The sequence below is a fragment of the Salmo trutta genome, chromosome 32, assembly GCF_901001165.1.
Source record: "Salmo trutta chromosome 32, fSalTru1.1, whole genome shotgun sequence".
In the NCBI taxonomy this organism is placed as follows: Eukaryota; Metazoa; Chordata; class Actinopteri; order Salmoniformes; family Salmonidae; genus Salmo; species Salmo trutta.
In genome coordinates this window covers 3,501,431-3,527,870 of record NC_042988.1, presented here as the reverse complement: position 1 = coordinate 3,527,870, position 26,440 = coordinate 3,501,431, and the positions used below count along the sequence as shown (strand labels likewise).

At 42.3% G+C, this 26,440-nt stretch overlaps 1 protein-coding gene across 5 annotated transcripts; it reads left to right on the top strand.

The window, feature by feature from the left end:
* The first annotated feature begins 2,003 nt into the window (after positions 1 to 2,003).
* On the top strand, positions 2,004 to 24,145 carry fus (FUS RNA binding protein). Of its 5 annotated transcripts, none has more exons than XM_029727078.1 (15): positions 2,004 to 2,169; positions 6,913 to 6,937; positions 7,256 to 7,419; positions 7,650 to 7,818; positions 7,992 to 8,236; positions 8,358 to 8,541; positions 13,153 to 13,187; positions 19,596 to 19,631; positions 19,920 to 20,029; positions 20,398 to 20,527; positions 20,820 to 20,942; positions 21,758 to 21,881; positions 22,300 to 22,403; positions 22,705 to 22,843; positions 23,778 to 24,145. In XM_029727078.1, exons 1-15 carry the CDS (start codon positions 2,157 to 2,159, stop codon positions 23,815 to 23,817), a joined length of 1,641 nt encoding a protein of 546 aa, XP_029582938.1. In that variant the 5' UTR covers positions 2,004 to 2,156; the 3' UTR covers positions 23,818 to 24,145. The 5 variants fall into 5 exon arrangements, with proteins under 5 accessions (XP_029582938.1, XP_029582939.1, XP_029582937.1 ...); XM_029727079.1 differs by having other exon boundaries at positions 7,989 to 8,236; positions 20,820 to 20,924; XM_029727077.1 differs by having other exon boundaries at positions 7,989 to 8,236.
* The last annotated feature ends 2,295 nt before the right edge of the window (positions 24,146 to 26,440 follow it).

Here is a 26,440-nt window from a genome sequence, read left to right as displayed (position 1 = left end):
TACAGTTATGTTGTTATACTGTCCTTAGTTACACCACAAATTAGCCCAAGGACCGTTCCAACTGCTTGGATTAAAGAAATATTGTTTCATTATCCTATCTTGAATGTCATAGTACTACTAAATCTCTCTCTGTTGTAACAAAGGGATTTTTAACTTCATTGTGTGGGAGAGAGAGTTCCTGCAGGTATTTACGACCGTCATAAAACTGGTGGGGGGGGGGGGGGGGGGGGGAGATCTGGCGCCTATGATCCTCACCCAAAAGGCCAAGTCATGACACACACCCTAAACATAGTGGATGATGGAAAGGGAATACGCCACACACCTTGGTGTTGTTAACGTTTACAATACTCACCACCCAGCGTTCAGGATTTATCCCACGTTCTTTACCGGTACACATCCCTGATAGTAACATTGTTATAACTGTCTCTTCCATTTCCCCAAACCCATACCCTGCCTGCCAACAGTATCCCTGTCGGGTGCAGGAGCTCTACAGGAAGTGGCAGTGCCCATCGTGGAGCAGACTTGTCACAGGATGTATCAGATCCAGTCTTATGACTCTGAGACGGTAGACATCCTGTGGACACACAACCAGACACAACAAGCTAAACATTCCAATTCCCTTGGTAAACACACAGTCACACACATTTTTGAGTCTCTAAACATGTTTTTGTTCTGCTCTGTCTCTGGAGGCCCTCTTCCATAGGAAATGGGACATGGATCCAGGCTGGGGTGGTGAGTTTTGGACTGGGCTGTGCTCAGCGCAACCGGCCTGGAGTCTACGCCAAGATGTTTGCCTTCGATGATTTCATAAGAGCCAGAGGCCCAGGTCGTAGGTGGGACCACACAGAGAGCAGCCAGTGGGGCTTGTGTACTAGGATACACCCTGGCTTCACTACTGCTGGCCATATAGGCCGCAAAACATCCCAGCCTACAGAAACCTGCAAAGATGCAGTAAATATGTAGATATACTAGACTTCAGACATCCAGTACATGTGCATACAACGGTGTTTGACAACCATAAACAGCATCTGTACAAGCACTAAACATCCAAATTGATATAAACAAGATGCATACCATGTAAGCATAAGTGAAACTATGTATAAAACATGAAATGTTTGAAGTAGGATGTAATTTAGCCTTCCATAGTCTACCGCGTCAGTATGGTGTCAAACAGCTCATATGAAAATGATTACATGAAGAAGCCATGAAGAAACCATCCATGTTCTGGTTCAGTGCCAATAGCCTAAATGTTGGTCTTGTTAAACAATAATGGTTTAAACATGCCTGACAAACACCCACTTAACCAAGATGGTTCTAAGGCCAATACCTAAAATGACAATTAGACTTGACCGACATACTGAAAATCCATCTGAAACATAACATGTGAGAATTTATTTTTATCTGGGTGTGTAAAACTTGTTTGTTTTGACTGAGATAATTTCAAACTCATGGGAAATGTTGACACCCCTCCATTCAGCAATGTGCATGACTCAAGAAAAACACCCTATTACACCCCTGCCCCACCAAAGCAATTTTGTATGTTACCTGGTGGCAGTCTGTGATTGAGTCTTTTGAGTGTGAAAATGATTTTTCCAATTCCATAGGATACACAATTGCCTAGAATTATTCATTTTTTATACCACATAAGACATTATGATTCTGGACCATTTCTAATACAGGAGAAAATGTGTTTAATATAATTAGTGTTCTATTAAAATTTCTGTCTACTTTTGTGGCAACTCAAGTATTTGACACATGGTCTCCTGAGCAGATGGAAATCCTAATTTCTTGCTTCATTGATAGATGAGAATTAAATCAGACAAACCTTGGGCTAGGGATAAATTTGGCCCTTGATGACGCTTGTATTACGTCATGATGGTGTCGTCATCTGACATGCGATAGTGCATATTGCTGCATTCATGTGCTAGTCGGAACAAGGAAACTCGGACATTTCCGACTTAACTGGTGCACGTGTCCAACTACAACCAGTTTGCAAGTCTGACATTTCCGAATAGTCCTTGAACGCGGCATATGACTGGAGGCTGAGAGAACAATTATCTGCCTTTAGCAGCTAGTGTGACCTGCGGTCTTGAAGAATAGCCCAACGTTAGCTAAATAATCAACATCTGACAAGTTTGAGGGTTTTAAACGAGGAGATGGCGTCGAATGGTAAGAATACATTGGACAAGACGTTATGTCTGAAGTGGCCATTAAAAATAAAATATTAGCTAACGTCTGATGAAAAGGAGCTAGCTTGCAAGCTAACTATAACGTTATATAGTATACATATTTGTTGTATTTTAGCTAGCTAGTCAATGAAACATTTACCATGTTTGTGTAACTGTTGGCAAGTGAACTTGTCAAGTCAAACAAAAGTTAGCTAGCCAAAGCAAAGACGGCTAACGTTAGCTAGTTGGATACGACAACCACCATTTTGTTTAGCTAGCTGTTAACGTTACAACAACCAACTGAACCAAGCAAGGAGAACGGTTTGTGCTAGCAACTGACCTAGTTTTGTAGAGGTCATCTTATTAGCTTGGTCGCTTAGTTAACATATTCGGAAAAGTCGGTGGAATAACATTACTTTTAGGCAGGGGTGAAAGTAGATGTAATATCTTATCGGCACGGGACACCAAGTGCGCGCACGCATTTTTTTCTTTCATAGAGGTGTAATCATTGAATTGCAAGTAGAAGCCATATTCATTTCATACAGTGCATTCGGAAAGTATTCAGACCCCTTGACATTTTCCACATTTTGTTACGCTACAGCCTTATTCTAAAATTAATTAAATCGTTTTCCCCCCCTTCAATCTACACACAATACCCCATAATGACAAAGCAAAAACTGTTTTTTAGAAATGTAAAAAATAAAAAAAAAACACTAAACATTTACGTAAGTATTCAGACCCTTTACTCAGTACTTTGTTGAAGCACATTTGGCAGCGATTACAGCCTCGATTCTTCTTGGGTATGACGCAACAAGCTTGGCACACCTATTTGGGGAGTTTCTCCACTCTTCTCTGCAGATCCTCTCGAGCTCGGTCAGATTGGATGGGGAGCATCACTTACCTCCGTTACCAAGCCCCTTCTCCCCAGATTGCTCAGTTTTGCCAGGCGCCAAACTCTAGGAAGAGTCTTGGTAGCTCCAAACTTCTTCCATTTAAGAATGATGGAGGCCATTGTGTTCTTGGACCTTCAATGCTGCAGAAATGTTTTGGTACCCTTCCCCAGATCTCTCTCTTAAAAAACCTTTCTTGGGCTCTACGGACAATTCCTGTGACCTCATGGCTTGGTTTTTGCTCTGACATGCACTGTCAACTGTGGGACTTTATATAGACAGGTGTGCCTTTCCAAAATCATGTCCAGTCAATTCATTTATCACAGGTGGACTCCAATTAAATTGTAGAAAGATCAAGGATTATTAATCTAAATAGGATGCACCTGAGCTCAATTTCGTGTCTCATAGCAACGGTTCTGAATACTTATGTAAATAAGATATTTCTGTTTCTTTTTTTTTAATACATTTACCAAAATTTCGAAAACTAGTTTTCACTATCATTATTGGGTATTGTGTTTAGATTATTGAGGATTTTTTTATTTATTTAATCAATTTTAGAATAAGCCTGTAACGTAACAAAATGTGGAAAGGGGAAGGGGTCAGAATACTTTCCGAATGCACTGTATATAATGTCTGTAGGCCTAGTAGCCTAGCCTTAGTAAATATTTATCATATCACTTTTAACATAGGTGGCACAAAGCTATTTTTCACCATAAACATGCACCCTTATAATAAAGCATTCCATGCATCCTTGTGTTTGCAGACTTATGTAAGACAGCCTACAATTACTAATGTGATGGTTAGATTGGATAGTCATATTTTTTCATCTTAAATTATAACACAATCACTGATCGCAAAAAAGACTGTAAAATGCAGCTTACGCTATAGGCCTATCAGATACATTTCTTGTTGGCATTTTATAAACACATTTCATGCAATTCTACTGCCCTTTATATGAATGTGGACATTAGTATAATTTTCTTTTAATACTATAAAAATTATAGGGTAGACTACTCTGCTGACACAGACAAACAGATCAATAAAAATGTTGTCTGATCCATGTAATTGGCATACGAAAAGGGAAGACGCATACAATATGACATCATCTACCCTGGAGGAGGAAATGATTGTCCAAAAACAAACAAAAGCGACACTGACCCAATGATAGACAGTGAATATGCACACTCACCGGGGGTATGGCCGATGTTCTCCGCTGGTGCCAATAAGATACTAGGCTACTGTTCGCTCTATTAAGTTGAGAATTTTGTTAACAAAAAGACAGATTGGATTATTTTCATTGTACTCTCTTTACGGCAATAGCCATTTGCTTTCCAAACTGTTTTTCCGCAATTGTTTATTTAAATATTGTGATATGCCTGGATCTCTGCTTTTCATTGATAGTCGCAACTCAACTATCATCTAGGCCTATTTGGTATTTGCCTGGCACGCTGCCCAAATTGCGGACCCTTCCGACTGTAGGCTATGCGATTTAAAACAGTCCACAGGTTTTTTAAATTTAAATAAGCTAATGATCCTCGGCGGTCAAATCATGCTTTCTGGTGTAGTAGCCTATTTTGAATGATTATTTATTTCTGTGTAGACAGGAATAAGTTACTTAGACGAAATCATTTTGGCAATTTTATTCAATTGAATCTGGAGGCAAAAGAAACGCACACCTGTTTAGGCGAGGTGTTGGCTAGCGGAGTAGAGACCACTTGAAAAAGAAAATGAGAGCCGCCCACTCTACAAGCTCGGATGCAATAATGTAATAACCTAATAACCAATGTTTCGACAGACAAGCTGTCTTCATCAGGGTATAATGACAAACACTACGGGTCACTAGAAAAAATTTGGCTACGTAGGCCTACAAACATTTACATGATTACAGACACTTGTGTGTCTGCGTCCTTTGACACTATATAAACTAGTGACCCGTAGTGTTTGTCATTATACCCTGATGAAGACAGCTTGTCTGTTGAAATGTTGGGTTATTAGGTTATTCAATTATTGCATCTGAAGCTCTTAGTGTGCGGCTCTCCTTTTTCTTTTTCAAATTTAATTCAATTTACCTGCAATTTGATGAATGGAAAGAGACACCTAAGTATATTGTAATGACATTCTGCGATTGTCATTAGGCCTACACTTGTAGCCTGAATGGATCCATCCACTGTTGTCTGCGCACGCTTCGGTCTCACTCAGCCACTCATCTGTGCGTTTCTCGGCTTCCTGTGTCTCGGCCGCTCCTCTCCGGGCGCGCGTGTCTCGGCTGCTCACTCATCACTCACCTGCCACAAATGTAAGTGTTCTCATTGAACCACAACGCAATTTGGGGAGCGTATACCTCCCAATTTCGTAAACTTTTCATACGGCTGACGTGCAGTAATGTTAAATAATGGTCTAATAGCATATCGTTTTTTGGGGCATGTTGTATTAATTGTGATAGGCTCACGTTTTACCGGTACGGCGTATCCCCACTATTTATTTTGCCGGGACGCCATACCGCCTTACTTTCACCCCTGCTTTTAGGGAACAAATAGCTAGCTCATAGGAACATACAGAGAAGGAACTGCAAGATGTGTCATAATAGCTTGGAAGAAATGCTGCGTTCAAAACCACTGGGAACTCTGAAAAATACAAGGTAAAATCATGACATCAGTGATCTTCAGGTCAGAAAGTTGGAGCTCTAGAAAGAGGCCTGAGATTCCGAGTTGGATGACCGTTGAAATCGATGTTTCCCAGTCGGAGCTTGTGTTTTTCCGAGTTCCTATTTGTTTTGAACGCACTGAAGTCGGAAGTTGGAGATTTCAGAGTTCCCAGTTGTTTTGAATGCGGCATTAAGCCAAATTTGAAATTGAGTACATGGAGCAGGGTGGAAGAAATTGTAGTAAAACACGATTTAAATGTATTTTCCAAGTGGCTGTGGTCACCAATGAATACATTAAATAGAGTGCATTCAGAAAGTGTTCAGGGAAAAAGTCAATGTGGAAAAAGTCAAGGGGTCTGAATACTTTCTGAATGCACTGTGTGTGTGTGTGTGATGCAATGCACTGTGTGTGTGATATATATTATTTTTGAGAACTCACAATCACCAAAATAAAAGCTAGACTTTTAGGGAGAATCAAAAATTCCTAATAATTCATTCAGAAGTATTTTTGTCATGGCATGGGGCACCCATTGATTTTGATATGTTTAAGTCACTCAGATGGCATAAGCCATGGAAAAATGTTTAGAATTGCAGGAAACTCGCTTTAAAACTGCACTTTTTCTTTAAGCTCCATGGCAAGATCTGTAGAGTTGCAGGAAATTAGATTTTAAAACTTCCAATTTTTCATTTACCTTTTTAGCTATTAAAACGGTAACATTTTCACTGTGGCCAACAGGAAGACCTCTAAAATTTCTGGTCTGTGACAGCACCATTGGCCACACCCATGGCCACGCCCCTGTCACACCCACCAGCTAAGCCCCATTTTGATCCCCAAAAAACCCTGGCTGCATATGAGATGCTGTGATTAGCCCTGACTCTATCCACCTCATCCTCCTTCACCCTCGTCGGGCAATCCAAAGACGTCACTTCGTGCTTCCCACCACAATTGCAACACTTCACGTTCTCCTCACTTCTACAACACAAATCTAAACGTTTTCATATAATGTTAATGATATGTTAGAGAGACCCCACTGAACGATTCAGAACATGAAGAATCATATTTGTCTTGGTAAAATGTGTTTTTTATAACATTTGAGGGAAATTTCATCACCAAAGCGTGTTTTCACCCACTAGGCAGAGTGGGTGGATACCCTACTATTAGGGTATCCACCCTACCTCTACTGATCACATCCCTTTTCTTGTTCCTCAGATTACCCCCCGACTGCAGCCCAGGGGTGAGTCAAAATATGTGTATGGTATCCTCTCATTAGTGGTAGTTAACTTTATCCCGGATTGCTAAACCCAAAGCCAACTAAAGTTAAATGCATGGCTCTAGCTAAGCCCAGCCTACATTATTTTCTGCAAGCTTAATCAATTTACGAACACTACATCAATGGAAAGGGGTTTTCTGTATGTATGTGAAGTCCTATATAGGTTGTTTCTCACTGAAACTACTTGTCTCACCAATTTTGAAATGACCCATTTCTTGTATTGAGATGAGATTTTATGTGCGTGTCGCCACTCCATATAATATCTGTGTTTGCTGCTTTCAGATATGGGTCCTATGGTGGTGGCCAGGCCAGCCTGATTGGCTACAGTCAGTCGTCCACCCAGCAGGGCTATGGCAGCAGTGGCGGCTACAACCAGAGCTCTGAGGGCAACTCCGCCTCCTACGGCCAGGGAGGCTACAGCTCTAACTACGGCCAGTCGCAGTCAGGTACGTCACCAACTGCACCATAATAAATCTTCATTAAAACCAGGTGTTGTGTTCCTCGTGTAGTCTGGTCTCTAAGCGTTGTTTCCTGTTGTATTATCTGGCGATGGAGCTATTTGAGTTTTTTTTTTTTTTGCTTCCAAAATTGGTGCTTGGTAGCTTAAGTCTGCAGTTGCATATCCACCTCACGTCCCCTCTCTCTCTCTCTCTCCCTTGCTGTGACCTTCCTTCAGGAGGATATGGTTCTCAGCCTCCATCCCAGGGCGGTCAGCCCTACAGCTCTGGGGGCTACAACAACAACAACAGTAGTAGTAGTCAGCCACCACAGAGCGGCTACAACCAGCAGTCGTCCTACTCTGGATATGGACAAGGGCAGTCTGCTGCTGCACAGTCTTCTACCAGGTGAGAGACTATGGAAGACTGTGTTTGTGAAGTTCTGCATTGTGGGATGAGCATACAAAATGTGTTTATAAACATTGACATTTTGATGCATATGATATCCTTAGTGTTCCTAAACGTGAAAGCAGCTGGGCTTAAAATAACGTTGTTCCTTTTTTCTCCCTTTTCCACAGTAGCTATGGCAACAACTCCCAGCCCTCTAGCTACGGGCAGCAGCAGTCGCAGAGTGGGGGCGGGGGCAGCTATGGGAGCCAGAGCGGAAGTGGCTACGGGAGCAGTGGCGTTGGACAGAGTGGGGCTTATGGGGGCAGCGGGGGTCAGCAGCAGCCCGGGGGGGCTCCCTACAGCCAGGCCCCCAGCTACAGCTCACCCCCACCCCAGAGCTACGGCCAGCAGACCAAGTACAGTCAGGGGGGTGGAGGTAAGGATCCCCCTCTGATATTAGAGGTCCAGTTGACATTCATTCAAATGCACCCGCCCTTCTATTTTTGAGCACCCACCCGGAATCTCAACCTCAATTTCCTCCATCTACTACTCCATAGGATACAGAGGCAACTCTCCACCAATGGGAGGAGGGGGTGGAGGAGGGTATGGTGGCTCGGACGGAGGTTACGGAGATAGTGGAGGGCGAGGCCGTGGAGAAAGGGGAGGCGGCTTTAGGGGTCGCGGGGATGGTGACCGAGGATTTGACCGAGGTGGCGGACAAAGAGGCACAGGCGGCATGGGGTAAGGACTCAATAGCTCCGCTCCTCCACACACACACACACACACACACACACACACACACACACACACACACCCGCCTCAGTATTCACTTAGACTTCTTGCATCAGTCCCCCATAACATTTTTCTGGACTCACCACATAACAAAAGGACAGACACACACACTCAACTCTTGTATCTATGTTTGGATACATCTACACATCAGTCAGGTAAACACATGTGTAGTGTAGTTGATACTCAATCCAAAGTGTCTGTGTTTGGGCTATTACAAGATAGGGAAGGGGATGGTTATTTGAATATCTGAACAGCCATTAGTATTCCATTACTTGGGAGAGTATTAGGACTGTCCCCGACCTAAAAACAAATTTTGGTCGATCGAAAGTCGTCTGTTCTTTCGACCAACCAGTTTTTTTCCATAAATAGACACACCTTTATATGTTTGAATAAAATCAACTAAACGCATTGAGCTTATGGTTTGATGAAATATGACAAATGCCTCGAGGGCGCCAGAGATCTAGATAACCAGAATAGAGAAACTTAACCTGAACCAACCTTCTCCTCCCACTCCTGCTGGCTTTCAGATTCTGCCATTACGCTCCTGAAGTTGCCTGTAAATAGGCTACACGAGGAGTCTGTAACCTTTCTCATGTGGGATGACAATTTATCTGACAATTTCTACCGATCTGCGTGCCAGTTAGGGTTTTCATATGCACATTTTCGTGAAACAGTTTCATTTAATTTATAATAACATCTTCGTGTCTCAAAATCATTGTCATATGGTTAATCAAAATTCAATGCAAATTTAAATGAAATGATACAAACCTAAAAAGTAACTTCTATTGTTAACTATGTAAAAATAGCCTACATAAAGCCAACAAATAAAAACATTGCAGCCTGCAGGTAGAAAATATACTGATTTTAAAAAATAAATAAAAAACAATCCTATAAATCACATTGGCTACACATGGCCTGTCTGCAACGAACTTGAAACATTGTATCAACTATTAACTTGGGTCAGGCCCGAAGCCTGCCCTTGCGAATTTGCAACCTTGTATAAAATATTCTGGGTGCTCAGTTTCCCTCACCAGTGAGCTTGGGACAGACACAGCTGTAGGCTATTTGCGCAAGGGATAAGAAGCAGTGGTTGACTTGGGCAGGAACTCTACCGGAGCTGAATATGGGCACCTCAAATTTTGTACTGTATGAGCTCCTGTTCCTCTTATAAAATATTAGCTTAAAAGTATTGTGGAGCTCCTGCACCTAAATATAAACAGTACCAGCACCCAAAATGGGTACCGGAACCTATTTCAGTCCAAGTCAAGCACTGATAAGAAGTAATCAGGTAGGCCTATTTTATGACGTTTCCACTGGATCAGAGCATGACATTTTCCCATTTCACTCTGATATCCTTAGTGTTCCTAAAAGGAGAGAGCTGGAAAGATTTTTCAAATACATTGAGGAACTATTGTCATTCTCAATGGATGTAAAAACAGACTTTGTTGCTGTTTGAGGTGAAGAAAACATTACTTTGAGAAGCTCCACAGGTCATTAGTGGTGGTGTGTTAAGCCAATCAGAAATACTATCAGAACCCCAAATGGGCACATTTATATGCCTACATTTACTCGCAGACCAGGTAGCCTATAGGACTACTTCTATGCATGCACGTCTTAACTCATCATTGACAGGAGCTCTCCAAACAAAGCCAATGACTAAATTGACTCGTTAATGAAATTAACCAAAACTTGTTTCTCACAAGTGTAGCATTGTTTGCAGAGTGCACAACCTATGTGTACACTCCGACTGGAATAATAGCCTAATATTGAATGCATTAGCAGAAATGATAGGAATTAACGTTAAATGTACTACTGATATATGTAATGGGGAATTGATATACACTAACAATCAAATGCAAACAATTCACACAATGAAGTTATGAAACAATGAATGTTAACAAACTGGCAGGAGAGAGCACATTCTTGAGAGAGAAGTGCATCTGGGCACATGGTCAATCTGACGTCTGCATTGGCCATGCAGCATTTACGGTGATACGGCCTCAGCAGGAGTCAGGGCATTCATACTTCTTGTGTTTCGTGGAGCAGTGCAGAGCTGTTGTCAAGAAAGTGAGTTTGTGTTTTCTACAGGATGTACCGCCTCCACCTACCGTCAACCAATCATGTCAATGCGGAGTTCTACAGAACCCTCCGCATTGTTACAAAATTTGGGAGGCGCGTGGCGATGCGGTGAGGAGCTCGATTTGGCTTCTGCATTCCTCTGGAGGCTCCGCAATTGCGTCACACTTTCCATATGGAGCCTCCGACCACATTTTCGAATCAAGAATAAGTTTAGTCTAGGCCTCCAATGGATTAGTTCACTGAGATGGGCTTGCGAGCGCGCGCGCGTGTGTGTGTGTTACTGCTCGACTAAAACGATCTCGGTCGACCAACAGCCTAACGACTAATTGTGTTCAGCCCTAGACTGTGTGTATTATTATTATTATTTCTGTGACATTGCTACATTTTTATTATAAAAACAGTTTTGACAGTTTATACAAGTGCGCCCCATTAAAAAAAGACGCACTGTCAGCCTAAACACGTTTCACACGTGTAGCTAGTTGTTATTGTCTGTCAATCAAAGCGCTGCTACAGTCAGAGGCTCCATGTGTAGCAAGTGATGTCAGAGATTTCTAATCAATGCAGAATGGGATTAAAATTAGAATTAAGTTGGCCAAATGAGGAAGAGGAGTAGGCTGCAATGATCAACCAACAGGTAGGCTGTTGTTTCACTCACACAGCGTGCTCGAGTCACGCAAGCAAGTCTCCATTTGAAGTTTTTCTTTAAAACCTGTATTTCAACTATCCGGATATCCCCCCCCCCCGAAATACTATCACCGGTCTGATTTGTACAGAAACAACTCAGTGGTGAAATGATTGTCTTGGTGACATTGTTGGTTACCTGGAAATCCAAGGGGGACAAGGAAAGATGTAATTGTCCACGTGAACTGTAGGAAGCGCTTGTCAATTTGATCAATGAAAAATGGATGCACTGGTGCAACTATGATAATGGGAAAACTCAAACTCAGTAGGGGTTGAATAGTTTGGAGTTGTATGTGCAAGCGACCCATGAGACATGACAAAATAAGTGTTCTGGCTGGTTATAGGGGTTGTTTACAAAGGAAGGAGTTTTTGAATGTGATAAAGACATCGGTCTTAGGTTCTCCCAATTATTTGATTATTAAATAATTTACTTCAGTCCCCATGTTCTCCTCGCTGCCTGTTATCTATGGAACCTGAACTGAGTGTCATACTAGCGTTGTGCACGTTCACACTGACAAAACTGCCCATGCTCAAACCAAGCAAACACAATCCATGGCTACAGGGAAATGCTGTGTAAAGTGCACATTTGTGTTTGTGGTTGCTTGTGTGCAAATACAGCATCACCAAAGCCACTGTGATGAAGTAAGCCGAATCCTACTAGCATTAACTACCTAGCTGTGCAACTGACTCCTAGTAACAGTTGTGTGGTTCTTTAAAAGCTGAACACTGCTAAACGTCATCCCTATTAACTTTAAACATGCTATGTTGCTGAAATGTTAGCAATAAGCAAGAGATGTAGTCATTATCACATTTCATCAAGAGTTATCTTCTGCTTACATTGGCAGCCGTGTGACAATGTATTTATCATAGTGAACTATTTGAAGGGTCTCACTGGCAAACCTTTGTGTGCACACTGACACTGTCCACACACAAACACACCACATGACCTTGCCATCCTCCCACTCCACCCTCCTCTTCACCTTTTTTATAACGCCACTTTCCCACCCACCCTTTACTGTGTGATATGATGCTTTAATAAATCTCTGAATCTCCTCCTAGGCTCTCACCTCTCCATGGTGGGCTTCTGTTTTTCATTTTGTTTTCATTTTGTTTTTTTCTCTTGAGGAAAGGGGGAATGGTAGAAAGAAGGAAGGACAGGCAGGAGAAATTCACTGAGAGGACTATAGGCAGGGGTTAAAGAATAAGAGTTGCAAGTGCAACATGGACGCACTGACTGGTCAGTTAGAAAGGATGTCAAAGACCTACCTAGGAAGTGTGCTCTTAAGACAATGTCAAAGTCTCGAGACGATCACCTATATAGAAAATATCAAGGAAGGTTTCACGAAACTCCTTTCTGTAGGTGCTTAATTTACGTTTAATTGGATGCCGCAGCTGTTCTTGCAGTGTTATAAAACAGTGTACAACACGACACGGCAGTTCCAGGAAACAAGAACATTTGGTCTGAGTTGGTTTCAGAGATCAATGCAAAAGGAGTGTTAAATGATCTCTTGTACAAAACAAGGAGAAGTGACCGTGGACAATTTTGATCTTCGGATTAAAACCCACTTGCAAACAAGATGCAAAGGTCTTCAAAACTGACCTCCGACGACTCAGTTGTATAGGAGAAGGGACAAATCCTAGGGTGGTTCCAAAGAAGAGATAGGGGGTGAACAAAGTAAGAGAGAAGTGAAAAGAGAGTAAAGGGGATGGGGTAAAAAGGGGGTGGAAACCCCCCCTAGAGAGAGATTTGGCTCCGTCCACACCAGCCTTCAATGCGTCTCGCCTTTCTCTCCTCATCAGAATGGGCGATCGTGGAGGATTCAATAAGTTTGGTGGTAAGTGACAAAACTCTTTTAAATAAGAGATTTGGTGGGTTTAAACAGTCAAGCTTAAAGGGAGGGGGGAAAAACAAGATATAAAAGGTTTAGATTATTGGGCCCAAAAAGGAAACTGGCCCCGGACATTAGAACTATTATGTGATGGTTTTTGAACGTGGGAAGAGGGAATTGATGTCGGAAGAACAACCAATATGGGAAGTATCACACAAAGTTGGCTAACTAGGAAAGATTGGTCATGATTTTATCTTAGAAACAAAACTAATATTCAGGAGTTCTGGGTAGAATGGAAAGAAAGCATAGCATATTGAGGTGAAAAAGGGTCATGATAGAAAAGCAAAACGTAATTAGGATTTAAGGTCTTTATTATTCATTAGATGGGTTGCTTTCAACAGATCTCTTGGTCCTGTTTTGCTCAGTTGACACTAGGATTGTGTGGTTTTGATTGCCACTGGGCTGACACCCATACAATAGACGTAAGCACGCGTGACTGTAAGGCTGGAGCTACACTGGGGCGGCAAGCGTTCAGCATCGCGTCGACGCTGGAGAAGCGGGATAATTGATCTCGTTGTAATGAATGGAAGCAGCCACACCCCAGGCTCGTCTGCTTGGTCTGTTTTGCAAGCGTATCCCGGAATTCTTGCGGCCTTGTGCCTCGGGGTTAAAAAAACTCTGTGGTTGTCATTCTTTGTTTACTTGATGCTTTTTCAGTTGTCGTAAATTCAAGTTATTAAATGGGCTACAAAGGAATTAGTTAAATGATACTTAAAAACAAAATAAATATCCTTTCCTATATGCAACCTCGAGGCGTACCCCTTTTCAGCGATGGCTCAGCTCGTCTTTTGTTATTTAGGGCTTTTTGTTATATTTGTCATGACTGTGGGTGCTTGAACTTACGCACACTTGACGATTCCTTTCAAATTTCGATTTTGCATCTGTGAGCTAATTTTCATTGACTGTATTGCTCTCTGTGAGTGCGTGTATGTAGAACCTTAAGTACTCGGGCAAAATGACGCTGACGCCATGCTTTAATGTAGCTCCAGAGTAAGTCACCTTGGATAAAAATCAGCAATTCCTATTATATCTTAGTTGTCTTGTTTTTTTCTTATGTAATACATCTATAACACCTCAATATGCTATGTAGCACATGATGGATGTACTGCATGTTGTCACCTCAGCAGGTAAGAAAAATCAGTGTGTATGTTCAATATCAGAAATGTCACTGTCGTGTTTGGTATTGTGTAGGGTAGTTTACACTGCACTCCAAAATCCTTAGCAGCAAAGGGAGCTGTACAGTTGATTTGAAGTTACCTTGCTTTAATCTTCTGAATTTAAGTCACTGGGCTCTAAGATTATTTGAGTTGAGGCGGAAGGTCTTTCTAAGTGTCAAAGTTTTAATGTGCCTACCTGGGTGATTGAATCTGAACAATGGGTGTTGCCCATTGTTCAGTGGGTGTTGCCCCCCCCAAAAAAAAAGTTCAAATAAGGTATTTGTACTTGCTTGAGAAGATTTTGACAAAAGAGTTGTGCCCAGATAAATGGTCAGGGCTGTTACTGCCACCACAACGGTGTCAAAAGTGTTGCTGATTTCTTTTCTTTTTTTACAAAGGTATCCTCACAATATTCTATAATATGTGTGATGACATCAAATTGCAGGGTGAACTCTAAGGAAAGCAACTGACGTAGGGTGTTTGGTTATGTTTCTCCCTTTCCTTCTGTAATGCTATGCTCACCGTTGCCTTGTTGGTGTGAGGAATTTGGCTCTCTGCACCTTCTGGTTTCTAAATGCTGTTGAAGTGTACTGCCTAGACAGTCCACTTAAAATATCATGGGTGGAAGTACTGATCATGGTAAAGTCTTCAATGGTGGTATTGATGATGGTGTTGGTGTTTTTTTTTTGTCAACATCTTGGACTTACATGCTGACTACACTGGCGCCATCGTGCTCACATGTTGAATATATCCATCCACACCAGACACGATCATGACATGCAGGTTAAAATATCAAAACCAACTGTGAACCATCTATATTAGTTTTGGGGCAGGTCGAAACATGCATGAAGCATTCATGGACATTGGGTTATTTTATCTGACATGCATATGGTCCTCTCTTTAGCTGGTTCTTTTGTTGAATTTTGACCCAGAGTCATACAAAAGTGTGTGCTTCTCTACTCTGACAGTTAATCCACAGACAACAATGGAAACCTACTTAGTTATCTTTAAATCTGTCCTCGTTTGTCTTCCATGCTTCCAAGCGTGGGTTTGTATCTTCCTAATATCCAATAAGTGAGGAACTTGCACCACGTGAAGAGTCTTGAATAAAACCAAGTTCTATTTTAGCGCTTGTCTACGCAGACTCTCGTTCACATGCGAAATGATTGAATAACATGTATGTGTACATTTTATTTTGCACTGCTCACGCACGCAATATAGCCAGTGTGGTTTGCATGTTAGTCATTCCTCCTTTGACTATGGAAGTCAAAGGTCAAGCATAGACAGATTTAATGCATCTACTGTCCCATTTAATATAACAGTATGTATCTAAAGAAAGTACTGAACCCTTACTCTGGTTCCGTAACGGCATTGATCAGAGGGAAGGGAACAGAATGGGAAATATGAGGAAAAAACTGTTTGCTCCCAGGTAGGTAGTGAAAGGTAGTGGACAAAACACAAAAGGATTCTTGTGGTGTTGCAAGGGTGCACTAATGACCCCTCTCATCTTGTAACTGGTGTGGTCCACTAAAGAAATGAAGTGTTTGTTCAGCGTACAAATTGTTCTTGTACCAGAGACCTGTTTGTGGCAAACAGTGCTCCAGGGGAAAGTCCATTTTCTCAAACCGGTAAATTAAGTGTTGACGCACGACTGGAAGGAAATAATGACTGCCATGCAGTCGTAGTATTGTCATGATGCTTGTGATATGTCAGAGGTGGGATCCATACACTATCAAAGAGTAATGTTAAACTCTTGGTGAGGCCTTGTTTCCTGTTGAATGTCCTCAGTTGTTTGTGTTGACGTAGTTAAGCAGAATATTTGAAACAGCACTAAAGCTTGATGAATTCTTGGTCCCCCCCAAAAAATAGAGAGATATATTTATCACAGTCCACACTCACTTTATTGTCAAGATTCTCTCCACACGAGATGAAAACAACAATATCACACACAGTGAAATCAACAGACAAGTCAAATCTTGGTCTCAAAAATGTTGCAAAGTGGGTTATCTTGGCCACAAAGAGTACAGCTTCTGAAAGTGGCCACGGTGTGGGTAAAACGATAGCAGCAACACAACCGCATGGTAAAAGAGTTGGACCTCTGAGTAAAATATACTGAACAAAAATATAAACGCAACGTGAAGTGTTGGTCCCATGTTTCATGAGCTTTAATAAAATATCCCCTACATTTTCCGTAAGCACAAAGAGCTTATTTCTCTCATTTTGTGTACAACTTTGTTTACATCGCTGTTTGTGACCTTTGCCAAGATAATCCATCCACCTGACCGGTGTGGCATATCAAAAAGCTGATTAAACACCATGATCATCACACAGGTGCACCTTGTGCTGGGCCAGTAAAAAGCCACAGCTGTCTGAAGTTTAGGGAGCATGCATTTGGCATGCTGATTTGCAGGAATGTCCAGCAGAACTGTTGTGAGAAAATGTAATGTTAATTTCGCTACCATAAGCCACCTCCAACTTTAATTTGAGAGAATTTGGCAGTACATCCAACCGGCCTCACAACCGCAGACCATGTGTAACCACGCCAGACCAGGACCTCCACATCTGGCTTCTTCACCTGTGAGATGGTCTGAGATCAGACACCTTCTCAGGGAAGCTCATCTGTATGCTTGTTGTCCTCACCAGGGACTTGACCTGACTGCAGTTCGGTGTCGTAACTGACTTCAGTGGGCAAATGCTCAACTTCAATGGCCACTGGCATACTGGAGAAGTGTGCTCTTCACGGATGAATCCCGGTTTCAACTGTACCGGGCAGATTCCAGACAGCGTGTATGGTGTCATTTGCTGATTTCAACATTGTGAACAGAGTGCCCCATGGTGGGGTTATGGTATGGGCAGGCATAAACTACGGACAAAAACCACAATTGCATTTTATTGATGGCAATTTGAATGCCCAGATATATTGTGACGAGATCTTGAAACCCATTGTTGTGCCATTCATCCGTCGCCATCACCTCATGTTTCAGCATGATAATGCACAGCCCCATGTCGCAAGGATCTGTACACAATTCCTGAAGGCTGTAAATGTCCCAGTACTTCCATGGCCTGCATACATGTCACCCATTGACCATGTTTGGGATGCTCTGGATCTACGTGTACGACAGTGTGTTCCCACCAATATCCAGCAACTTTGCATTGCCAGTGAAGAGGAGTGAGACAACATTCCACAGCACACAGTCAACAGCCTGATCAACTCTATGCGAAGGGGATGTGTCGTGATGCATGAGGCAAATGGTCACACCAGATACTAACTGGTTTTCTGATCCACGCCCCTACTTTCTTATTATTTTTTTTTACGTACACTACATGACAAAGTATGTGGACACCTGCTAATCGAACATCTCATTCCAAAATCATGGGCATTAATATGGAATTGGTCCCCCTTTACTCTTCTGGGAAGGCTTTCCACTAGATGTTTGAACATTGCTGCACGGACTTTCTTCCATTCAGTCACGAGCAGTAGTGAGGTAGGGCACTGATGTTGGGCGATTTAGGCCCGCAGTTGGCGTTCCAATTCATCCCAAAGGTGTTCAATGGGGTTGAGGTCAGGGCTCTGTGCAGGCCAGTCAAGTTCTTCCACACCGATCTCAAAAAAAACATTTACTGTATGGACCTCGCTGTGTGCACAGGGGCATTGTCATGCTGAAACAGGAAAGGGCTTTCCCAAACTGTTGCCACAAAGTTAGAAGCACAGAATAGTCTAAAATGTCATGCTGTAGCATATAAGATTTCCTTCACCCCCACCCCAAACCATTATTCCTCCTCCACCAATCTTTACACTTTACAGGTAGTGTTTTCCTGGCATCCCCCAGATTCATCCGTCGGACTGCCAGATGTTGAAGCGGGATTCCTCACTCCAGAGAACACTTTTCCACTGCTCCAGAGTCCAATAGTGGCGAGCTTTACACCATTCCAGCTGACGCTTGGCATTGCGCATGGTGATCTTAGGCTTGTGTGTGGCTGCTTGGCCATGGAAACCCATTTCATTAAGATCCCGACGAACAGTTTTTGTGCTGACGTTGCTTCGAGGCAATTTCGAACTCTGTAGTGAGTGTTGCAACCGAGGACAGACTATTTTTATGCGCTTCAACACTCAATGGTCCTGTTCTGTGAGCTTGTGTGGCCTACCACGCCGCGGCTGAGATGTTGCTCCTAGATGTTTCCACGTCACAACAACAGCACTTACAGTTGACCAGGGCAGAAATTAAGTGGGTGTTGTGTCAAGAAGCAGTGCGGCTGGGTTGTGTTTCGGAGAATGCACAGCTCTCGACCTTCGCCTCTCCTGAGTCCGTACGGGAGTTGCAGTGATGGGACAGGACTGTAACTATTAATTTGATGACACGAAATTGGGGAGAAAAAGGGATAATAAAAAAAAAAAGCATAAAAAAACATCAATATCGAGACAGTGGAGTTGCATTTGTCATGTGAAATCCATAGATTAGGGCCTAATTTATTTAAATTGACTGATTTTCTTTATGAACTGTAACTCAGTAAAATGTTTGAAATTGTAGCATGTTGTGTTTTATATTTTTGTTCAGTTTATGTCAGAACTAAGGGTGGATCTGGTTGTATGTGCAAACTTAGAAATAACATGGAAACTTGAGACAAATGGTGACAAACTGAAGGAATGTGAACGTCCCCAGGCAAACAATCCGAAGCGGTTCCTTGTTCATATCGACCACTGGGTTCAAAGATCTCTTCGGCCCCTTGTGTTAAATGCATTCATTCCTAGTAATGCTGGTTGGTACATGTGGAATGGATGTATCATCAATAAAACGGGATGCTAAAAGTGTAATGAAAGGTTTATTTGATAAAGGTGAGAAAAAAACTGTCAATTGTTTCTGGTTGTAACTCTTCTGATGAAGTGATAGGAAGGTTGTACGACGTACACTATGGGCATCGTGGGTCATTATTTCACTTCAATAGTGTCTCATCTGGAGTCTGGTCTATGGCAAGCATACACTGTAATGGTCCATGTCAGGTATACACGACACAAAAGGCATGTAAAACGGTATACCAGTAGGTGTGTTTTGGGTGAGTGGTTTTGTAGGGATGAGAGAATCGAAAGAATGCATAGTTGTGAATGTGCAAAAGTTGTGGGACTGTAGAATAGTAGTATGTGTGGCACTTTTGTAAGTGTCCACTTACAAAAACTTAAATATCCTTTTTCTTCCTGAAGGACCGAGAGACCAGGGACCTGGTGGGCCCAGCTCCAGTAAGTACTGACCTCTGACAGTTGATAGTGCTACAATTAGAACTGATAATGTTTCTTGCCATTATGTGATTAAGTTCATTAGTGTGTCACTATACGGTTCTGGAATATCTAGGTCAGCAGCAGTATGCATCTTGCTTTTCTGATCTGCTCCTACCTTTGTAAATTGTGTATATTAGTTATGTTAAGAAGTATTTGTATTTTCTGGGATATAGATCAGAACCACCTTACATAATGAATGTGACTGTGACTGTGTATGAACCTTATGCTGGCCTGACCACCTCCCTACAGTGGAAGACCAGGATAACTCTGACAACAACACCATCTTCGTGCAAGGCATGGGAGATGGCTACACCGTTGATTCTGTGGCTGACTTCTTCAAGCAGATCGGCATCATCAAGGTACCGACCTGCCTACCTTTTTTATTTATTTATTGATTGAACTCCCTTAACACCTCCCTCCATTTAATTATACCTGACACACTCATCACTGCCCTGACTTTGGTGCATGGGTGGCATCTTTTCTTGAGGCTTTGCTGTAGATTACTAACATGCTATGTTTTGAGTGGTAGGCCATGGTGTTTACCTATGGAATGCTTACATTAATGCATTTTCCTTTTGTATCTTAATGTAGCTTTTTTTGTCAATCCATCTCTCGTTTTCTACTCGTTCTCTCCCTCAATCCCCCCCATCTCACTCTCTCTCACCCTCTCCCACTTTCTCTCTGTCACACTCTCCATCCCTACCTCCCTTTTTTCTCCATCTGTCAGATCAATAAGAAGACTGGTCTGCCCATGATCAACCTGTATACAGACAGAGAGACAGGGAAGCTGAAGGGCGAGGCCACTGTGTCCTTTGACGACCCCCCTTCTGCCAAAGCTGCCATCGACTGGTTTGATGGTGAGGGGATTACCTGTGGAGAAACTGCTGTTTACATTGTTTTGGGGGAGAATAAAATATTTTACTGAAACTTACAACATGAAATAGATAAGTGAAAAAAGCAGCATGGTGGGTCACTGCGTCTCGATTTGAATAATTTTCTGTAACTTTAAGTGTAGTCTCTGAGCATTTTGTTTTTCTTATAGGTTTGTTTATTGAAGAAAATGCGTACAGTCAGTGATTTTCACTTATTGCCCTTCATATTTGTGTTTTGTAAATGTTATATAATATTCTATTGTTTTGTCCGTTGCAGGGAAGGACTTCAAAGGGAACCCCATCAAGGTGTCCTTTGCGACCCGCAGGGCAGACTTCGTAGTAGGACGGGGTGGGGCTGGCGGCATGAGAGGAGGACGAGGAGGTGAGGCAGAGTTTGGTGGTGAGTTGGTCATTATAGGGTCGGCTCAATTGGGTTAGTCAATTCCACTTCATATTAGTCCACGTAGGATATGAATTGAGGGTTTTTAATTTGAGTTTCAGTTAATTTACAAAAATGATTGAATTGAAAGGGAACTGTTCCAGCAAAACTGCTTGCCCCCCCCCCCCCCCCATTGGAAAGGGGCCAAGTATCTGTATAATTTTGTATAGCCCATGGTTAGGAGGGCGTGAGTGAGAGCACAGTATGATTTAGCCCTTATTCAAGACCATTGGACGTGCCCTTCAGCCTTGAGGGAAATGCTCAGACGCTCCTCAAATATTCTGTCTAAATGCAATTTTGGAAACATTTGGAACTTAACTTTCATATAAGCGAGAAATACTTTTTCAAATTCAAAAGATACACTTACTGTATTCAGTTTAGGAAAGTTGTACCCGGCTGTATTTTGAGAAACGTGATCCAGCTATGAAATATGGAATGGTCCAATGGAAATGCGAGCGCAAGGTAAGAGGATGTGTCATAGCTGAGGCGGTGTGTGAAAACAGCCGGATGCAACGTTGCTTGACTGTGCACAGTAAGGGTATCTTTTGATTTTTTTCTTGCTTATATGAAAGTTTATTTTCAAAGGTTTCCGTATCGCTAGTGAGGATTAATAACGTTTCTAAATGTGAAAACCGAGCCTTCGGATTGTAGTTCGTTGACCAAACTGTGGTCCGGACCTTTAGTTGACAAATCAAGGGCTGGGTATGCCCCCCTCGGGTTCTCGAGAGCTAAGTATGATTGTACCTCTCCTGTATATTCTAACCCTCTCTCTGTAGGGCCGATGGGTCGTGGCGGGTTCGGAGGTGGTAGAGGTGGTGGTGGTGGTGGTCTCTCTGGGGACAACGGTGGCCGTGGCAATGGAGGACAGCAGAGAGCTGGAGACTGGAAGTGTTCCAACCCGTAAGTCGGGGCTGAGGTGTGTGTGGACTGGAAGTGTTCCAACCCGTAAGTCGGGGCTGAGGTGTGTGTGGACTGGAAGTGTTCCAACCCGTAAGTCGGGGCTGAGGTGTGTGTGGACTGGAAGTGTTCCAACCCGTAAGTCAGGGCTGAGGAGTGTGTGGACTGGAAGTGTTCCAACCCGTAAGTCGGGGCTGAGGTGTGTGTGGACTGGAAGTGTTCCAACCCGTAAGTCGGGGCTGAAGTGTGTGTAGACTGGAAGTGTTCCAACCCGTAAGTCGGGGCTGAGGTGTGTGTGGACTGGAAGTGTTCCAACCCGTAAGTCGGGGCTGAGGAGTGTGTATATTTTGGGGACGAGGATGGGGGTGAGCTGCTAGTTATGATGGTGTGTGTCTGAGATTCTCTGTCTCTTTCCTTTCAGGGTGTGTGGGAACCTGAACTTTTCGTGGAGGAACGAGTGTAACCAGTGCAAGTCCTCCAAACCAGAGGGGGCTGGAGGTGGCATGTCTCCTATGGATGGAGGCGGTAAGGCTGAAACCAACGTTCTGCACTGGCTTTTAGACTTTAGCCTTTAGTCTAGCGTTTTAGCCTTTTAGGGAGCAGCTTAGTGGCTGAAGGAAGTCTTGTGTACAGAGAATTATTTGCTTATGTACTAACAAAGACTAATGGATGAGGTGTAGACTGCCTTTTATACTAGGCCATGTTAGCCAGCCTAGTGGCCAAGGGCACAGTTAAACTGGGTGCCAGTCGTAGCTCTGTGTTTACTCCTTTTAATTACATTTTCCCCCTTTTTTTTGTCTCTTAACTCTGCATTTCTGTTTGTCAGGAGGTTTCGGTGGAGACAGAGGAGGTCGTGGGGGTTTTGACCGTGGGGGATTCCGGGGCCGAGGGGGTGACAGAGGTGGATTCCGAGGCGGACGCGGAGGCGACAGGGGTGGATTCGGACCAGGCAAGATGGATGGAAGGTAAGAAGGTGCATGTGTCATGTACACTATATATACAAAAGTATATGGACACACCTTCAAATGAGTGGATTTGGCTATTTCTGCCACACCCGTTGCTGACAGGTGTATAAAATCAAGCACACAGCCATGCAATCTCCATAGACAAACATTGGCAGTAGAATGGCCTGACTGAAGAGCTAAGTGACTTTAAATGTTGCACTGTCATATAATGCCACCTTTCCAACAAGTATGTTTGTCAAATTTCTGCGGCTCAGCCATGAAGTGGTTTGCATACAAACACCCTGGTCCACACACATATACAAATACCAGATTGAAACTCAAGTGCACACGCATCCATTTTTTGACTTTTAAATTAATGATGTATATCATTGATTCTTAAAGAATATTACTTAACTATATAAATGCCTCATGACCTTATTTCAACTGTCGTACCCCATTAGAACCCAAAATATAAGCTTGTTTTACAATTTTTTTGTTTTACTGCATCGTTTTTACCCATCTCACACGCCACATTTCAGAATACCCTACAATTGGACACACTAGTGCACGTGTCAAACTCTTTCCACGGAGCGCCGAGTGTCTATAGGTTTTCGCTCCTCCCTTGTACTTGATTGATGAATAAAGGTAACTAATTAGTAAAGAACTCCCCTTAACTGGTTGTCTTGGTCTTAATTGAAAGGAAAAACCAAAAACCCGCAGACTCTAGGCCCTCTATGGAATGAGTTTGACAACGCTGCGCTGGTGTCTTTGGTAAATGACCTCTTCCAAGAAGAATGTATGTTTATTTTATAGTTATGTTTTTGTGTTTGTTTCCCACCTTGAGTGATTACATTTCTCCAGCCCCATCTTTGATTTTTACCAAAACGGTGGTGGGGTGTCCCTTGGTTATTTTTTAAACCCCTTTAACAACGTGACAAATGTCTTTCTGTTGTAGGGGTGAACACAGACAGGACCGCAGAGACAGGCCCTACTAGACCAACGCCACTCCAAGCTGGGACTAGTTCTCCATCCTGCTCCTCCTCTCCACACCTCCTCTCCTACTTTCCTCTAGGGCCCAACTTCCTCCCAAACCCTCCTTTTATACAGCGTTACAAGTTGTTACTTTGCCCATGTTTCTTGACTGTTTTGACAGACCTGACTATCCCACAAACACTCACACTCCCCATATACCCCACTCCCTCAAGTTTGGTAAACTTGGTTTTATTTGTTCTTGAAGAGCTCTTTACATTTGTTGCTGTCTTTTGAGTTGTTTTGGAATCTTAATGTTTTGTTTTTAAAATTAAAGTATTTATAAAACCAAAAGTTTTTGTATTTGAGTGGAGGTTCAGGCATCAAACAATATCTCAGGATTATTTAAAACTTTTGGTTGTGAGTTGATACACAAGATCTTACACCACTCAACCATTTCTGTGGTAATTCTGAATGTACCACCATCTCACCTGGGTTGACACTGCAGGGGGAAGAAGCTACCACTCACTTTGATGCTTTAATTGTCAACCTCAGATTTATCCCAAATTGCATCCTATTTCCTTTATAGTGCACTACCACTGTAGGCCTCTGGTCAAAAGTAGTGCACTTCAAAGGGAATAGGGTGCCATTTGCGACTGATATACCAGGGGCAGAGCCAGAGGGGTGTCCAGGGTGGCACTGGACACCGCTGACATCTGATTGGCCACCCCAAAATGTAATTCGCTACTGGCAGTTTGATGCTGATTGACATCTCATTTCACCTTTTGTTTAAAGAAGCATTTATTTTGACATTCGGCGGCATATTTTTCAAATCTAGGATGAGGAAGAGAGAATATTAACATTGGTTGCGAGATGAAGAAGAAGAAGAAAAATAAGAACAACACACAGAAGAGGAAGAGAGAATTTCCACATCTCCACAAGCTTTTTAGGGGATTGGCGAAAGCATATTTGAAGTAAGTTAAGGTTTAGCATCAGGTTTAGGTTTCCTGAACAACCTTTACGAAAGTTGAGTCGCTGTGTAACGTTAGACCTTTGGCTACATTAACATACAGTTAATCAGATAAGAGAGATCGGTTCCCAATTTAGTCTAACATGTTTACATCTGCTAGTAATGCACGCATGTGCAGTGTCGGAAGTTACAGTATACGAATGTTTAGCTAATGTGGGGTAACAAGTGTCGTGGAAATATTGAATCAAATATTTCTCAGATACCGGAGCTTGTGAATTAAAATACTTTATTACAAAAAGTAACAAAACCGAGCAATTCCATGGAACAACTATATGTAGCCTCCTGCTACAGATACATTTACACATAACTATAGCCTTATTTAATTACGACCCCTACAGCAACTGCCGTAAGAATAACTACTGCCTCTAATCTGTCAAGTGTTCGCCGGCTGTTAGAAATTGTGAATATCAATGAGTTGAAAGAATATCCAACCTAACAATACTCTTAAGTCACAAGTCTTTTAAACGTTTACCATGTCTGAAATACCACCACTACCTAGATTACGGTGAGGGTAAAAGAGATATGTGTAATGTTCAATTTACTTATAATTGTCCCTATATTTTACACAGCCAGCTGTCCTCCCTCTCCTATGTGCTGTCTCCTGTAACAATATACATAGTCTCTGGAAATAACACCACTCTACCACCACAACCTTAATATATGAGCCCCCCCCCCCCATATTCCCAATGCAGTCACATTCCATCTAATCCATAACACACTAGTCACTACTCCTAATGTACTTCCACAGTTATAAACATACTAAAACATTCTCAAATCAATTTAGTCAATACACATCAGTACCTATTTCGGAACAAAAATCACTGTTTTGTTCCACAAAACCTAAAAACATATTGACTTAACAAGAAAAGCGTAAAATAAATGTAAAAATAACGTTACGTTCTATGCCCATGTTATTCTGGTCTCCATGCCGTCTCCTTCATCTCCATCATTGGGTGTTATCGCAAAACCCAGACTATAAACCTTATATGCAATTAATTATATATCATCCAGCCATCTCTATTTATCATTACAATTTAACATTAAAATTCTAATGAAATAATAAAACAAAACAAACAAAAAACAAAAACCTTTATGTTAACCCAAGCTATCATCCAGTATGTTCTAACAAACTCCCTATCAAAGGATACTTAGAGATAAGGTTTCCAGAGCTTCCCTAGGCCTAATACATTTAAACAGCGCCCCCAACACTCACCATTCAAAAGCAACTATTCTGCTATATCCAAATCATAACTAAAACATTTTATAAATTCTCCAACCCAAATTCAGAATAACAGTCCTTAGTGCTTACTTTAACTCAAATTCAAACATCTCAACTTAGCACACATCGTCCCTATTAAAATGTACGTTTATAAACAAAACTTTTTAGTACCAGCAATAACTATTCTCATTACAGCTGATATTCGAGAGCTGATGCTGTTGGAGGATTTTAAAAGCAACCTCCCTGATAGAATTGTAGTTCATTTAAATGAACAGAAAGTGGCGACATTGGCCCAGGCAGCAGTGTTGGCAGATGAGTACGCTTTGACACACAAGACTGTCTTTGGTGCGCCTCGTTTTGAAGGCCGAACGATTACGTCATCAGTGCCTCGTTTGGGTCG

Coding starts and splice junctions, on each gene's coding strand:
- fus (XM_029727077.1), top strand. Junction 8,237..8,357: donor GTACAGTCAGGGGGGTGGAG/GTAAGGATCCCC, acceptor ACTACTCCATAG/GATACAGAGGCAACTCTCCA. Junction 21,882..22,299: donor GACTGGAAGTGTTCCAACCC/GTAAGTCGGGGC, acceptor CTTTCCTTTCAG/GGTGTGTGGGAACCTGAACT.